Source organism: Vicugna pacos, chromosome 1 (assembly GCF_048564905.1).
Source record: "Vicugna pacos chromosome 1, VicPac4, whole genome shotgun sequence".
Taxonomy (NCBI): Eukaryota; Metazoa; Chordata; class Mammalia; order Artiodactyla; family Camelidae; genus Vicugna; species Vicugna pacos.
In genome coordinates, this window is record NC_132987.1 from 64,087,121 (window position 1) to 64,102,926 (window position 15,806).

At 51.3% G+C, this 15,806-nt stretch overlaps 1 protein-coding gene across 2 annotated transcripts in view; it reads left to right on the top strand.

The window, feature by feature from the left end:
• The first annotated feature begins 521 nt into the window (after positions 1-521).
• ITGB5 (integrin subunit beta 5) overlaps positions 522-15,806 on the top strand; it is a 105,157-nt gene continuing 89,872 nt past the window's right edge. The window contains exons 1-2 of one of the 2 annotated variants that reach the window (XM_072963927.1): positions 522-1,037; positions 10,985-11,070. In XM_072963927.1, coding sequence (XP_072820028.1) covers positions 968-1,037; positions 10,985-11,070 — 156 coding nt within the window. In that variant the 5' untranslated portion in view covers positions 522-967. The remainder of the gene's footprint in view (positions 1,038-10,984; positions 11,071-15,806) is intronic. The other variant, XM_072963924.1, reaches the window with a different exon arrangement.

Below are 15,806 nucleotides of genomic sequence, written 5' to 3' on the forward strand. Positions count from 1 at the left end.
AAAGCCTGAACATCTGTTTTTTTAGTTTATCAGTTTGACTTCACGGAAACCGCCAGTGTATCGAGATAAGGAAAACGCAGAATAGCGACATGGTGGCTGGTCTCGAATCCGCGAAAGGAGCAAACTTCACTGAGGTTAACGTGGGTTTTCTGTGTGCCTCCACGCCCCACTGCCCTCTCTTCCCCACGGAGCGCGTCGCCTCGCAGTGACATGAGAGGGGCCTCCACCCCTTGGGCGAGCGCGGCTTTAGGAGGACGAGATGCCCACTGCATGATTCCCCCTCCCCGACCCCCACTCCTGAAGTCTAGAAACCCCAAGTAAGCTCGTCTCGCCTGTGGAGCGTGCCCCGCCCCCTTCCAGTATGGCCCAGCTGCTAGGAAAGCCCGGCCAGACCCTACCCCGAGATTCTGATCACCGTCCCCGCCCCCAGGTGCGCCGGAAGCGACTTCCACCTGGGCGCCCTCGGCCTCCGGTCCCGGGCCCGCCGCCGCGCGGGGCGGAGATCGCCCCGCCCCGCCTCGCCGTAAACTGACCGTGTGGCAGCCGGGCGGGGGCCGGGAAGGGGAAAGAAGGGGAGGAGTAAGGAGAGGAGGAAAGTAGAGCCTGGCGGGCCGGAGGGAGGAAGGGAAGGGGCGGAGGCGACTGGCAGAGTGTGGCGGCGCGTTGGGGAGCCTCAGCGCGGACCGCGTCCCGGAGCCGAAGTCGCGGCCGCTGCTCAGAAGCCAGCCGTCCGCTCTGCCCGGGGCCGCCCGCCGGGGCTGTCCCTAGCGGCGACACCCCGAGCGTCCTGGCCGGCGAGTCGGCGCGGCGGCGGCCCGGGGACTCGGCGGCGAGCGCTGCGGGAGGGATGGTGGCGGCGGGGCGCGGGCCAGCGCAGCTGCCCCCGCCTCCCGCCCGGCCGCGGTCCCCGGCCCTCCGCCCCCGCGCCGTCCGCCGCTCGCGCCGCCGCTGAGCCGGGCGCCCCACCATGCCGCGGGCCCCCGCGCCCCTGTACGCCTGCCTCCTCGGGCTCTGCGCGCTCGTGTCCCGGCTCTCAGGTAAGCCGCGCCACCCGCCGTGCGGAAAGAAACTTTGTGGAGCACCCAGCGGCCCGCAGGCATCTGGGAGGGGCTGGGGCAGGGGATGCTATCTGAAGGTGGAAGGCGTCCCCCGGGGACTCCCAGGTGGGCGAGCCGCGGGGAGCTGCGGGTAAGGCTTCTGAGGCTTCCGAACTGCGTGCGCCACTCCGCGCGCGGCCCGCGCATTCCCGCCCGACTGTCGTCTGCCTCCGGTCCCCTCCCGGGCGAGGAGGAGCCTTCCTGTGTAAACAGCCCTGCCCGTCTGCTGACCCAGCCCGCGAGCACCCGCGCCCTGTGCGCGGGGAGGGCCGCCGCCAGCCCCGCGTTGGGGACGGGTCTCTGCATTCCCCGGCACAAAGCGGCCCTTGTGGCCGGCCTGGGGCTGTCGAGCTGCTGGCAGGCGCTGAGTGATGCAGCCGGTGCCCTGGCCTCGGGGAGGCGAAGGGCCGCTGGAAGCGCGTGACACGGAATCTTCGCTGGAGCCAAAGTGGGGGGGTCACCGCTACTCCTCAGGGCTTGTCTCCTGGGAGTATGGGTGCTCAGGGCCCAGTGGCTAATCCTAGAATTTGACCGCGCTGAGGCCAGCTGCCTTCTTCCAGCTTCCTCTCCCGAGCCCCGCAAAATCGAGGGGAGACCCGCATCCCAAACCACAGCCCCACCTGGGACATCCGGATCTGATTCCTTTCTGCCTGGTTTTATCCTGCGGTTTACAAACGCTCCGTCCCGCACACTCCTCTTAACTCTGGACGATTCTGGAGCAAAGGGCAGGGATCACGCGACTGCACTCGCGCGACACTGCCTTGGGGCTGCCGGCTGTGTGAGGAGCCCTCGCTTACCTGCTTTAAGTTTTTGGCATTAGGAGAGGGCTAGTTGTGGCAGTTGGGAGGCCCCAGAGAGAGGATGTTCTGTTGGGCGTTAGGGCTGCCAGGCACATGAGCCACCCCCACCCTGCCCCCCAAAAGCAGGAGGCTCCAAACTTTCTCCTTTCCCGTAGGGGACAGTTGTGTTGGAGTGCTTGCTCCATTCACTTTCAAGCCCGAGATACTTGATTGCTCTTGTGAACCAAGAGTCTGGCTGCCGACAGAGGGAAGGAGTGTCCCCTTACTGTGTCTCATTTGCATGAAGGCAGTGGAGGTTTCCGTCTGAGAGAAGTCTGGGCAAACAAAAACTGCCTTCAAGCACTAATTCAAACTTATTACTGTAGCAAGACTTCTTTTATCACTCCAGAGCTTGGAGTAGATCAGAGGTTTCCAAACACCCATCTGGCAACCAGTGCCCATCGCTGATGTTTTCATGGGTCCCCAGGGAAATACAAAGAGAAAGGTGTAGCCTGTGTCACACAAAGAAGTGTGTGACATTGCCAACAGTCCCCTGCTTCACAAGACTATCCTTTAATTTGAAATTATGTCTTTTTTTTATTTTTTGGTAGGAAAACTTTTAATAATTTGTAGTGATAATAGAGGGTAGATTTTCATTTTGGGCAACATTAAAAAATCGGGCAGTCCTATGTAAATTTCACCTCTTTTTCTGTGTTTTTTCTTTTTAAATTTTAATGATGTGCGAAATCCAAAAATTTGGGAGCTGCTGAAGGAGGTGACTTCTTAGTTCCCTTACAGCTTGATGTTCTGTGATTCTAATAAAAACTTAAATACTTCCAGTTGCAAGTAATTCTTTCAATACATCATTTTCCACTTACATTGTGATTTCTGTTTTTCAGAGCTCACATGCATCCTCACAACGATCTCCATTTTTCAGGTGGGCCCAAAAGGATGATTTGCCCATCCTCCTTGTCCATCAACCCCATAGGTTTTTGGTCCAGTATCCTCTGTCTGACCTGAAGCAGCTTAGGGAGGGAAAAAAAGCATTGAGCCGCAGTGGTTTATTTCTGACTCCTGTGATGCTCTCTTTTCTCCTGCCATTGCTTTAGAGCTTAGCCAGCCCTCCATGGATGAGCAGAGCAGTGGTAGAGCAAACCCATCTCTGGCCTCCAGTCCTGGCCACTTCCCTCTTAGTGCCCTGGAGCGTCTTAAGGTTAGAAGGGGTGACACACATCTGTGTAATTTTTCCTAGTTTCCCTATGTAGCTGAGCAAACTGCAAGCATAGTTTGAAACAGTTTTTCTTTTCCTTCCCTTTTCTTCTTTTTTTCCATGATGCACTGAGGTACTTTATCCAGAGTTTGTGTGTCTTGCTACTAGGAACATGATTTGAAAGAAAACTCTTCATTACCCAGTAAAAGGAAAAGGTGATCTGCAGGGTCATGCCTGCCTGGGGGTCCCTAGATCAGTGGCCAAGTCACTCATCTGTTGCTTACACCACACTTTCATCTGTATGCTTAATCCAGCAGGAAATAGACTTAATTTAAGGGGACTCACTTCAAACAAGTCCCTGGCAGGCTGATTGCCCCTGCCACCCCCCCCCATCCCAGCGTTATCTCCTGCTTTCCTTATTATCCCCTGGCCAAGGGCCTCTAGACAGGACCCAAGGGCATGGTATTCCCAGGAAACCAGCGAAGGGTTTCTCTGGGGTGAGGCCGTTTGTCTCTACACAGTAGGAGGGAGGAATGTGGCATTGATTTGGCTGCAGGACTGGAGTCATGTTTGCTATCATAGTTTATTAAAAAGAAAAAATTCAAATGTTCTCCTAGCAAATGCCCTGCACGTTACAATGCTCTAAATCCTAAGAGAACCCTTTATCCTATTTACTGGACTTCTGTTGGCAGCACTTCCCGCCGCCACGTTTTCGGTCTGTGAGGGGGCTGCTGGAAAGTGGCCTTGGCTTTGCAGCTCTCCTCAGGTAACCAGGCAAAGGTTTAGAAAGGACGGGACAATGAAACGCAAACAGGGGCTTGGTGTGTCGGCAGCTGTTTACCCGAGGTGTTTACACTTTAGCGCCACCATCCTTGAATTAGGGGGGCTTTTAATAAAGGGGATTGAGGCAGAAGAGGGCAGGGTCTAATTAGCTCTAATTAGTATTCCTCTCCTGCTTGTTCTCCATGCTTATTTAGCTACTGAGGCAACGAAGAATTAAAGTATCTGAGTGGTTGGCAAAGGCCCTTTGTGCCTTCCTACCCTGGTAACTGCTACTTCAGCCAGCTCAGGGAAGTGTTCTGAGAAGTTCTAACGACATCAGTAATGTGCGATGATGACACAGAACGTCATGGACAGCGAGTGCCCCTTTCACGTGTGGTGTGCAGCCTGGTTAATTGCGGGGTGGGGGGGCTCTTCGCAGGTGTTTTCCACTGGCTGTGGCTGAGGGCTTTGTTTCCTTTTTTTGAAGTTAAAAAAATTTTTTTTTACTTTATTTGTTGAGGGGGGAGGTAGGAGGGCTTTGTTTTCTTTCTAGTTGGAATGGGATTAATGGCCTTTGTAAACGTAAAGGAACTCTTCACAGGCCTGTTTGTGAGGCCTCTTCTTGTTTCTACTGAAGGCAGAGCTTGATTCCAGGGCCACGTGGTGCCAAGTTTGCTCCCAGGCAGGCCCTGACACCTCCCCTATGGCCCGCGCTTGGAGGGGGCTGTGGCGTGGCCCGCGCTCTGTACTGGAGTCCCTCCCCTACCGCATGAGAGATTTTCAGAGGTGGTTGCTTGTCCCTTGTAGGGTCTCAACTCTCACTCAGAGTGATCTGTTAAAACTCAAGTTAGAGGCTGTCAATCTGCTTGAAACCCTCCAGTGGCTTCCAGAAGTCCTGACTGTGCCCTGCTAGGCTCTCCATGAAATCCCACTGCCCCCTGACTTTCTCACCACTTCCCCTTGCCCACTTCACTCCAGCACCGGCACCGCTGGCCTCACTGTTCTTCCAGCTCTGGCTGCAGCCCTCCACTCTCCTGCTCCAGGTCTCTGCATGGAGAGCTTCCTCCACCCTGCAGTCTTTTCTCTCCCCGCCCACGCTGCAGCCTCCCGGCCTATGTTCTTCCTACCTCCTCTCCTTTCTTAGCATTTATCACCATCTAATGTACCATCATCTGGTTTACTGTCCATCTCCCCCTACGAGGATTCCACCCCCACAACCAGGATGTAAGCTCCCTGAAGGCAGGGAGTTTTGTTGTTTTTATTTATCACTGTATCCTCTGTGCCTAGAACAGTGCCTGACTCATAGTTGCTGAATGAATGGATGAACACAAGTCTTGGTTGTGGGTCTTTGTGTGTGTGTGTGTGTGTGTATTGGAAGGGGAGTGTCCCACCCACCTCCTTGCCACCTTCTCCAACTAGCTTTGAGGTCAGTGACTGTGCATGTAGCTTATGAGGAAGAAACATTCTGGGTCGGGCTGGGGAGAGAATCCTTTTGAATGTGTTGAGATTTTTTTTTGAGCTGGAATCTCTGATAGAGGCCATTTAGTCTACCCCCCTGAAATGTTTGCATGAGGATGCTGAGGCCAGGAAAGGTTAAGTTACTTGCCCAAGGTCATGTCACCAGTAAGTGACAGAACAAGTCCTTGAATCTGTCGTGCCAGGATATCCCCTCATCCCATGACTCCAGCCCAGATGTCCTGTCCTCTGTGAAGTCTTGTCTGCATCCCTCAGATGGAGCAGAATTGGCCTTTCCTTCCCTTGTTCTCATAGCATCTTCTGTCTGTTAGAGAGACAGGGGGCTGGGAGGGATCTGCCTCACCCGCTGCATGGTGAATTGCCCCGGTCTCGTTTACCTTCTGGTCCCTGATACAGACTGATGATTGGTACTCAGTTGATTTCTCACCCCCACCATGGTTTCAATGACCTTTAAAAGAAAACCCTCAACTTTTTAAACAGGTAAAACTGTTCTAGATTTACAGAAAATTTGAGAAGAGAGTACAGAGAGTTCCCATACGCCCACTTCCAGTTTTGCGTATTACTTACATCTTATATTCTTACGGTATTTTGTTACAATTACTGAACCACATCAACATGTTATTATAAACTAAAGTCCATGCTTTCTGCAGATTTCTTTAGTTCTTCCCTGATGTCCCTTTTCTGTCTTAGGATCCTGTACAGGATACCACGTTACGTTGAGCTGTCCTGCCTCTGTAGGCTCCTCTTGGCTGTGACAGTGTTTCAGTCTTTTTTGCTTTTGATGTTTTGAGGAGATATTTTGTAGACTGACCCTCTACTGGAATTTGTCTGATGTTTTTCCTTGTGATTAGATTGGAGTTATGGATTTTTGGAGGAAGACCGTAGAGGTAATCAGTTGCCTTTTAAAAATAGGTAATCTATTCACCTAGTTTTTTTAAGCATAACAAATGTAGGATGAGAGATTTCTCTTCTCTTCTGTTCTTTTTGCCCATCAGTCCAGGATGTTTGCCCTGACCCCCTTCCCTGCTCGGATCATGCCTGTCAGGTTCTTATGTATCTGGAGTATTTTCTGTACACGTTATAAATTTCCCTCCCCTGTTTTTATTGAAAGGCAGCACTAAACACACTGTTCTGCATCATGCCTTTTATGTTAACTCAGTGGTAAATCTGTCAGGGTGAGCTTCATTTCTTTCGTACATGGGGAATAGGGAACGTGCACATTCTTTTTTAAAGCTGCATAGTATTCTAATGGATGAATTGGTGTTTAAAAAAAACAAGTCATATCTGTAAAGCTGGCATTGTCGGGTGATCTGCTGATGTCTGGTGTTCAGAAAGGCAGTCTAAGATTGGAACTGAGACAGATCCTTCCAAGAGCTCGTGTTTACACTTCATGGTAACATCTTTAGACCGATGACTATTTAATTGCTAGATTCAGTAGTGGAAATACTTTGTTGTGTGACACATGTGCGGGATGTGGTTCAGGGTTCAGGGCATGGGGAGAAGCACTACCACCTTGTTTCTCCAAACAAGAATAATGAAATGTTTTTATTTTCTGTTGTGAAAACAGTGACTAAAATATGATTCAGGATTCTGTTTCCCTTGCCTGGCTTCTCACTCGTATGAAGGTGGACGCACAGACATTAATTGTTCCAAGTATCGTGGTCTGTTCTTGTTCGTGTACTTTCTAGGGTGGGTGCATATCCTATATACTCATTAAGCGTTTCCCACTATCCTGACTGAGGAGTGCCGTGTCTCCTCTCCCCCTGCCAGCGGGGCTGTTCCTGCTTGGTACTCGCCTCTGTCATCCCATTGCATGTTTTGGATCAGAAAATTCCAGCAGTTGAAGGTGTGTGTCAGTCGGTGCTGTGTGACCTTGGCCACATGGGATGACAGAAGTGGGGAGAAGCTGAGTAGAGGGAGGCCAGCGGGAGGGGAGGCTACTGCAGAAATCTGCCGAGAGCCTGGCTCGGGCTGTGTAGGGCTGGAGGTGGCAGGCAGGAAAGGTTGGATTAGGAGAAACATTTCATATGTCTTGCAGGAAGGATCGGCCGGACGTGGAGGCTGCCTGACTATGACTGATAAAGGGAGGGATGAGTCAATGAGTTTCGGAAGGAGACCATATTTTCAGATGATGGTTTGCAGTAAACCCCTGGCTTCAGAGACATTAAGGGCTGCAGGCCACTGACGTCGAGCTGGGAATAGTCATGGTGCAAACAGCAACCAAGAAAAGTTGTGGCCACCGGCTGGGCTGCTCGCGCCTATTTCCATGACCTAGACACAATACTCTGACATTTGTGAACTCCGGCTGTTTAGCTTTTCTGTTCATTGCTTCCTTCCTTTCAAAATGCTATTGGTGCCGAGTGACTCATCCAGCCAAATCCAGCCTCTCTGAAGTGTTAATAGGGGGAGAGAGGAGAGATGCCAAAGGAAGTAACACTGGCACGGGGGCACCGGTCAGTGCGGCCTGTGCGGCCTGTGCTCTTGGTTCCGGAGTGCCTGGCTGCTGCCTGGTACCCGCCGACCATGTGCTCCCAGGGAGCAAGGCCTGGGTCAATCCTCTCTGTATCTCCAGCGTCCCCTGGCCCAGTGCTTGGCGTTTAGGACATGCTTAGAGCAGGGTTTCTTGAATTTGAATTTGTCCCAACAGCAACCTAATTTTAGAGGAATTATCTTGAGTACAGTGAAACTCCTTTACTATTGCTTGTGAATATGTAATAGTTACAGAAACAATTAAGAATGCAGTGTGACAGATATTTTGCAGTTGTTTAATAGGTTTTCATGCCAGATGCCTGCCACATCCTTGGAGGCTGTTCAGGATTATGTCCAAGGTCTTTTAAGCTGACACAGAGGAAGACCAGAGCCCAGTCTGATGTGGGTCAGAATGGAGGAGCCCTTAGTGCTGTGAGCCGGAGACCCCGGCCCAAGGTCCCAGGGCTCAGTGATGAGGCCCTGGTAATTAGAAAGTGGTGTTGGTGACTTTATGTGGGCTGGGACAGAGACATACATGAGACATCCAACCTCAGATTCCTTCCTGACTAGGGTCTGTTGGACATCTCCTCCAGAGGACCCCGGAGCTTGCTGGTCACATGGCCCTGAGTCTAGGGTGGGGCAGGGACCCCCAGGCAGGTACTCCAGACAGGCACTGACTGGCCACTGCTCCTTCTGAACTCACTTGTAGGCTGAGCTCCTTGTTTTGGGTCACTCTTGTTTTCTCACGTTTTCATCTATAAAATGAGGTGACTTGATTAGCTCATCCTAAAGCACTTCCAGCTCCAAGGTTCAGCAATTCCAAAATTTCATGGAAATAGTTTTATACATCAAAGCAAATGACATGCCACAGGGCCTGCACTTCTCTCTGATAAGGTTGAGGAGAGCAGGAGAGTCATTTTCATTCTAGATTTGATCCCCACCCTCCAGGTAGTGGTTTCTGACCACTAAGGATATTTGACCAAAAAATGGATCTGGCATCTTGACTCTTTTCTTGCACTCATTGTTTTTTTAAAAGTCTCAAGTGCCTATTTGAAAGTCACCAAGTGAATGGATTCATATTAAAATGAGCAAGGAGTTTGTTGATACAAGCAGGAGGCAGGCAGGCTCAACTTCCCGGTGGGCTGGATTGTAAGACCTTCTTGGTCAGTGTTTGGCCCCAGGAAGGGCTCTTCCTGCTGAAAGGAGGCATGCACCGTGGTTGGTCCCAGCTTGTTCCTCCTGGAAAATGGCTTCTGAGTCCAGCGTTGCACCCTGGAGGTCCTGCTGCAGGCCTGGCAGTGAGATTGGGGTCCCCCAGCTCTGGGGGTGTAAGGCAGGAGTCCCAACAGGGCGACCACTGGTGGGGGTGAGGGGCCCAGGGTTCCAGGTGGGGTCTCTGGTGGGGAAAACCATCTTTCTCACCCCCATGGGTCCCCAGAGCTGCCTTTCCTTTCTTCCCAGCACCTCAGGTCTTGCCAATTTCTCACCCGTCTATCCCAGCTGCCATTCTTATCCCAAATGGTATTTGTTCCTGCTAGTGCCTCTCAGAATGACACAGTGCAGCTCCGTGTCACTCGATTTCTGTGGGTTTTTACTGCCAGTGACAGAGAAGAAGCAGGGAGTTCAAATTAGCAAGTGAGGGAAATATTACAGGTTTAAGATGTCTCACAACCAGTGTTGTTATGGTGTTTAGCAGAGCTAGGGAACAGTCTCCACGTCCCTGTGTTTTCTCCACTCTCCCTTGTTAATCTCCTTGACTCTTTTTTTTCCCCTTTGTGGTCTAAGCCCTTCTTCTAGGGCTGGTGGCCCTGGGTTTTCTGTTTTTTCCCATTTATTCAGTGTGCCCCTAGGCAACGATCAGAAGAGACCAGTGGGTCTTTTAGGGCTGTGAGGACCAAATAAAGTTATTTCTATTCAAGGAAAACCAACTAGTTCTGCTCTTGTTCAAAAGAAATCTATCCTGGATGTTTGAGAGAGGAAAGAAAAGAAAAGGCTGATAAATTTCACCAAAGATGCCTGTGCAGTTGCGGGGTGGGATTTGGAGGAGGAAATGGGGTTGGGTAGAGGGGTGGGGGAGGGAGAGGAGTCGGGGACAATGGATTTAACCTCAATACCACAGTTGTGCCTGCCTCCAGAGACCCCTCCCCACATTAATGGGACAAGGACGGGGGTGGGAGGGCTGGCCTGGGTTTGAAATAAGTGACTTTTATAAAAAGAAGTTTTCCTCTACTCTTAAGTTTCTGATTTTTTTAAAAATCAGGGATGGGTTTTGAATTTGATCAGATGCCTTTGTATCACCTCCTGAGGTGATATATCGTTTCTTACTTGACCTACTAATACATGTATTGTTTGTTTGTTTGTTTTTTAATTTTTTTGTGGTGGGGAGGTGGTTAGATTTATTTACTTACTTTATGAAGAGGTACTGGGGATTGAACCCAGGACCTTGTGCATGCTAAGCATGCGCTTTACCACTTGAGCTGTATCCTCCCCCCTTTTTTATTTTTATTTATTTATTTATTTATTTATTTTCGTAATTTAAAAAAATTAAAAAAGAAATTGGGGGGGGGATTTGTTTATTTGTTTATTTTTCTAGTGGAGGTGCTGGGGATTGAACCCAGGACCTAGTGCATGCTTGGCCTGCACTCTACCATTAAGCTATACCCTCCCCCCTACTAATACATGTATTGAGTTAATGGATTTCCATTATCTTAATCTAGCATTGTCTTCCCGGCGTACATTCTTCTCTGTGGGCTGTACTGGCTTCTTTCGGTACACTGTGGATTTGGGACGACAGGACCCGATTTAGGTTTTTCTGATGTCTGAAGACCTATCTGTTCTTTTTTCTTTCTTTTTTTTGTCCTTTGTATTTTTGTCTTTTCAGCTGGACTAAGTATACAGGGCCTTGTGCCCCCTCAGTGAGGGAGGGCCTGCTGTGTTACAGGAGAAGGCAGTGGAAATCCAAGTGGGCGCAGCAGAAGAAACGGGAGCTGCTAACACAAGGGTGCACGGTTGATGGGGGCTTCAGAAACCGTCAGTGAGAAACTGCAGTTAGCACAGGGGCTGCACCCTTCAGCCTCAAGGAGGCCCCCTGTCACAAAAGGAAGTGACTCCTCCTCCCACCCCACTCAAAAGCCTCATCAGTAGGGTTTATGGCCAGAAACTAATTGGTGCGTCTTTATCTTTTTTTGAAGGTCTGAACATATGCACTAGTGGAAGTGCCACCTCGTGTGAAGAATGTCTGCTAATCCACCCAAAATGTGCCTGGTGCTCCAAAGAGGTATGTGGGCGAGGGTGGGTGGGCTGCACGAGCACACACACGTTGACTGTGCAGAGGAAGTGTGTTCAGATGCTGCAGACTACCTCTTCCTGCCAGGACAGTGGTGAAAGAAAAGCTGCTTTTTTATAACATGAATTGGGTCTCAGGTAGTGCTGAATGTTTCAGTCCTGTTTTAGGGAAGCAAGGCCTTCCTTCCCTTTTGTAGGGGAACCAGTTACGACTCTTGTATAGTTTTCTGCTATTTGGTAAAAGACCTGAGCTTGTGAAGTGACTCTGTCGTGTAACAATTTAAAACATGCCTGGGTGGGTGGCCGTTGGTAGACACCAGTCATCTTAGAGTGGCTTATCTGAGGACGAATGTTAGAAATTGGCCTTTATGAAATGATTTTATTTGAAAAGATTGGCTGCTGTTTCATCAAGTCCTATAGGAGGGGCTGTAAGTTTGGGGTGGTGACAGGCATATTGCTGTCATAAAGCAGTACGATCAGCAGTGCGTGGCAGGCTAGTCGGGACATGGTAACTTCTAAAGCTCTCGTCTTGGGGAAAATTTCTGGGTCACTTTTCTAAACTGTTGTTAGAACCATGGGGGCACAAACCCTCTTTGCACTGGTGCATCATTAAGGTTATTTTTGAAAGAACCCAGGACTTGCTGTTCTGGATTGGCTCAGCCGCTGCTTACAGTGTGTGTGCTGTGCAGGAGGCCCAAGGGATGGCTCCTGGCGGGCCGGGCCTCTTCGCCGTGATGCTGCCCCAGAGGTCTAGGGGTTCCTTCTGCCTGTGGTGGCTAAAAATGATCCTGTGGGGACTCCTACTTGATGCCACACTCTTTGTACATCTTGTCTCTAATCCTCACAACAGCTCTGTGTGGTGGGTGGTAATACACCTGTTTTATTGATGGAAGTCTGAGTCTCAGAGAGATTAAGTGATTGTTTCAAGGCCACACTGTGTTCCAAGGCTAGGATTTGAGTCTGGCTTCTGGGACTTCTGATCACAGGCCCTCTCCTCTAGGCTGCACTGCCTGTTACATGTGACTGTTCTAGAATGTTTTCTAGTAGAGAGTGAGATTCCTAACCAAGCCGCTTTGAGAGAGAATTCTTCCCAATACATGAACTCTTGGTTGTATTTGTGCTTAATTGTAGTCTTTGTTATGAACTTTCTCTAAACCTGCCAGTGGTTCCTTCCTGTCCTGTGTGACAAATCCAGGTTCCATGGCCCCTGCCTCCCCACCTTCATCCTTTGCTTGCCTCCAGCGCTTCAGCCCCAGGGAATGACCTGAAGGTCCCCAGAGAGCCCTGACTGATGAGCACCCTTGTGGTTTTCCCTGTAATGCTGCTTCTTCTGGGGGCCTTCCCCCTCCTTCCCCTGACCAACACCTTGTCTTCCAGTTTTCAAGAATCAGTTCAAGACTCATGTACTCTATGAAGACTCTTGTGGTTCCCCCCCCACACATCTGTCTGTCTGCCCAACCACCTATCCGTCCGTCCATCTATCCATCCATCTCAAATGAGAATGTAAGCCCCTTTCACCAGAAGGTCAGGGCAGGGGTTTTATCTGTTTTCTTCACTGCTGGACACCCCCACACTCAGAATGATGCCTGGCAGATAGTTGTTGCTTAGTAATATTGATGGAAGGCCTTTATTGGGTGGCTGTTCATTACGTGTCTGCATGTACACACCATGACCACCTCTCTGTCTCCCCATAGTCTGTCCTCCTCCATAGCACCTGTAACTTCTTATTCTGTGCATTTGTTTTCATGCTTGTTACCAATTAAAACATTATCTTCTTTAGAGTCTAAACTATGTCTTATTCATCTTCAGATCTAGCCAAGAATCTGGCATGAATTCCTATTTGATAAGGAGAGGTCTGCTGAAAAGACATGGAGTTAGACAACCAAAGTTTGTCTCAGTTTTACCATGACTTACTCCCAGTTTCTTGATAGGTCAAATGAAGGTGGCAGTCCCCACCCTCTGGCATTACTGGAGGCACAAAATGAGGTCAGTTCATGAGAGGGCTTATGCTTGGGGCTGCTGATTAGCCAGGCCTCCTGAACCTTGTCATCGGTAGGTATTTTCTAGTGAAATGTGGGCAGGGGAGCTGGAAGCCGTCTGAACTGTCCACTTGAGGTTCCTTCCTTTCCTGTGCTGGCACTTCACAGGTCTGACGGCCTGATACTGGTGGTGACTGACCTCATCCCAAGGAGCTGACCACTGTCCTGGCCCACAGCTGGGCCGCCCTGCTACCCGCTGGGCTCCCCCTGTGCTTAGGAAGAGCCTCAGTCTCGGCTGTAGGACCTCCTGTGCTGCCTGCTTGGGAATGAGGCTTCACATCCTCTTTGGAGTGAGCTGCCCCCAGGGCCTGAGTGTGTTCCAGGGAGCTGGGTTAGGGGAGTTCAGGAATGGTTTTGATCAGCCTCTACCCCTAGCAGGACAGGGTGAGTGTGGCTGAGTGCCTTAACCATACTTCCTGGGACACCGTCAGAGAAGTAAGGTCTGTGCCAAGAGCACATGACGTGTGTGCACAGAGGGCTGGTACTGAGTGGACAGCCAGGGAGGGCCGAGTCCCTAACCAGTGTGTTCTTGGGGATTCTGATCCGCCTGCCCACCCTGTGGCTGCATACCACCCCGGATTAACCCCAGAACACATTCCACTGGGGCTCCCCTGTTCCAGATCCCACAATGGCTACCTTATTTACTTAAGGTAGGGGTGGGAACTCCTTACTCTGAATTAAACACCACTCGTGACCCAGTTCCACCTCCTCTCTCCAGTCCCCCTCCTGTTACCGTGTGCTCCCATGGGGTGGAGTTTGAGTCCGCCGGTGCCCTCACCACCCCCTGCACAGCACTTCACGGTGGTTCTGTCTACCTTGTCCTGCTGCATGGCCTGTTAACCTGGCTCACCTGTCCTCATTTCCTAACTGGTTTCCTTGGCTTCAGACCTGACCCTCTGGCTCCAAGACCAGAGTTGCCAGACTCTCCCCTACCCCGAATCGAGGGTGTGTGGGGTGAGGGCTGCCTGTCTGCACCACACAGCTCAGCCCCTGTCCCTCGTCCTTGGTCATGGCCCTGTGCTGTTCCGGGCCGGCTTGAACACTCCCGGTCCTGTTTGTACCACACAGCATAAAACGGATGACAAGCTCCGATGGGTTGGTATCTATTTTGCCCCTCCCTTTTTAAAGTAGAAGTTTGACTCTGCTCTGAGAGAGTAGGTTTCACAGCCCAGCGAGCTGTGAAGAGGTGTGTGTGGGGAGAATGTGTGGATGCTTGTATGGCAAAGCCTGGGGGCAGCCCGCGTTATTTCCACTTACATTTTCTCTCTGAAACTGGCTCTTCACTGTGCCTAAGTGCAGCAGGAGCTGGGAGACTTCATTTAGCTGTGTGCCCAGGGGGAAGGGGGCAGGGGCTTCGTGCTATAGGCCAGGAGGGCAGCGGGTGTGATGCAGGACAGTGTTTTGGGAGGAGTGGGTGGGGCTGAGGGACCGGTGTTCCCCCAGGACAGAAAGCAGGGTTGTGAGAGCTGGGAGCCTGGAGCCAGAGGAGACAGGCAGGCAGGGCGATTGCTCTCAGGGCTGGGGGAGAGGGAAGCCTGTTGGTGTGAAAGGGGGACACCTTGAGGTGATCTGGCCTTGGGCAGTCCAGGCTTCTATGAAACCAGAAGGACCAGGCAGGCAAGGCTGCCCTGTGGAAGCTGGAGTCCCGCAGGGATGAGAACAGGAGGCCTGTGGCACTTGGATCGTGGATGTAGGATGTGGCATGGGAGACTAGGGGAGCCTGGGCTGCGGTGGAGGGTCTTTGCCTCGGAGTGGACATGGGAAAGGAATGAAGGGATCGAGAGGGCTGGAGGCAGGAATGGGAGGGCTGGAAGCAGGAACAGGAGGAAGGGAACAGATCAGAGGCTGGGAAGCAAGACCAACCTGACTGGACCTTCTGGGGAATTATGGTGGCAGGGAAAGTGGAGGACACATTATGTACATTCTCCTTTGAGCTGGGCAGAAAGTAAAACCATGAGCATCCACTCCAGCTCACAATGAAACACGGATCTCTGAGAGAACTTCTCTTTGTGGTCATGAGATGAAACATCTCGGCCTGTTGCTGGTGCTTCGTAAGCATTTATTTGTCCAGTGCATTAAGGGAGCCAAGTGGAAGCTGACAGGGATTTCTCTATCCCCCGGGCAGGCAGCACATGTGGTGGTGTTGATGGTGCACAGATTTCAGTTTGTCATCACTTACCTTCTCCCCTCTCCCCACACCCCCGAATCCCCAAGGGCTCTGCTGAGTCAGGGCTGTAGCCTCACAGGGCAGCCAGCTCCCTGCCCCTGCCCACTTCTCTGCTCCTTCAGTCCAGGGATCAGCCGCTGCTCCCTTTCCTGCTTGGGTTCATTCCTCTTTCCCCAAGGCCTGCAGTTTCTCAACTCTTCCACCCTGCTGTTTCAGAAACAAACAAAACCCCATCCTTTCTCCCAAATACCACCCACATCTTTTTTGAGTTTTGGCCTTCCACAGCGGGCAGCGTGGCACATGGAGGACGTGATGACTGGTGTGGTGCAGACGACAAGCCTGAGCGCACTGGCCGCGGTGCCGGACAGCTGAGAGCCCGCCGAGCGCTGGCCTTGGCTGCAAGAGGGAGGTCTGATTGACAAAAATGTAGGGGAGTTAAGTGTTACGTTGTTACAGCAAACAGTAGACCCCATTATATCCTCTCTGTAATAGGTGACTGAGGGAGCAGAGAGGGCCAGGTTG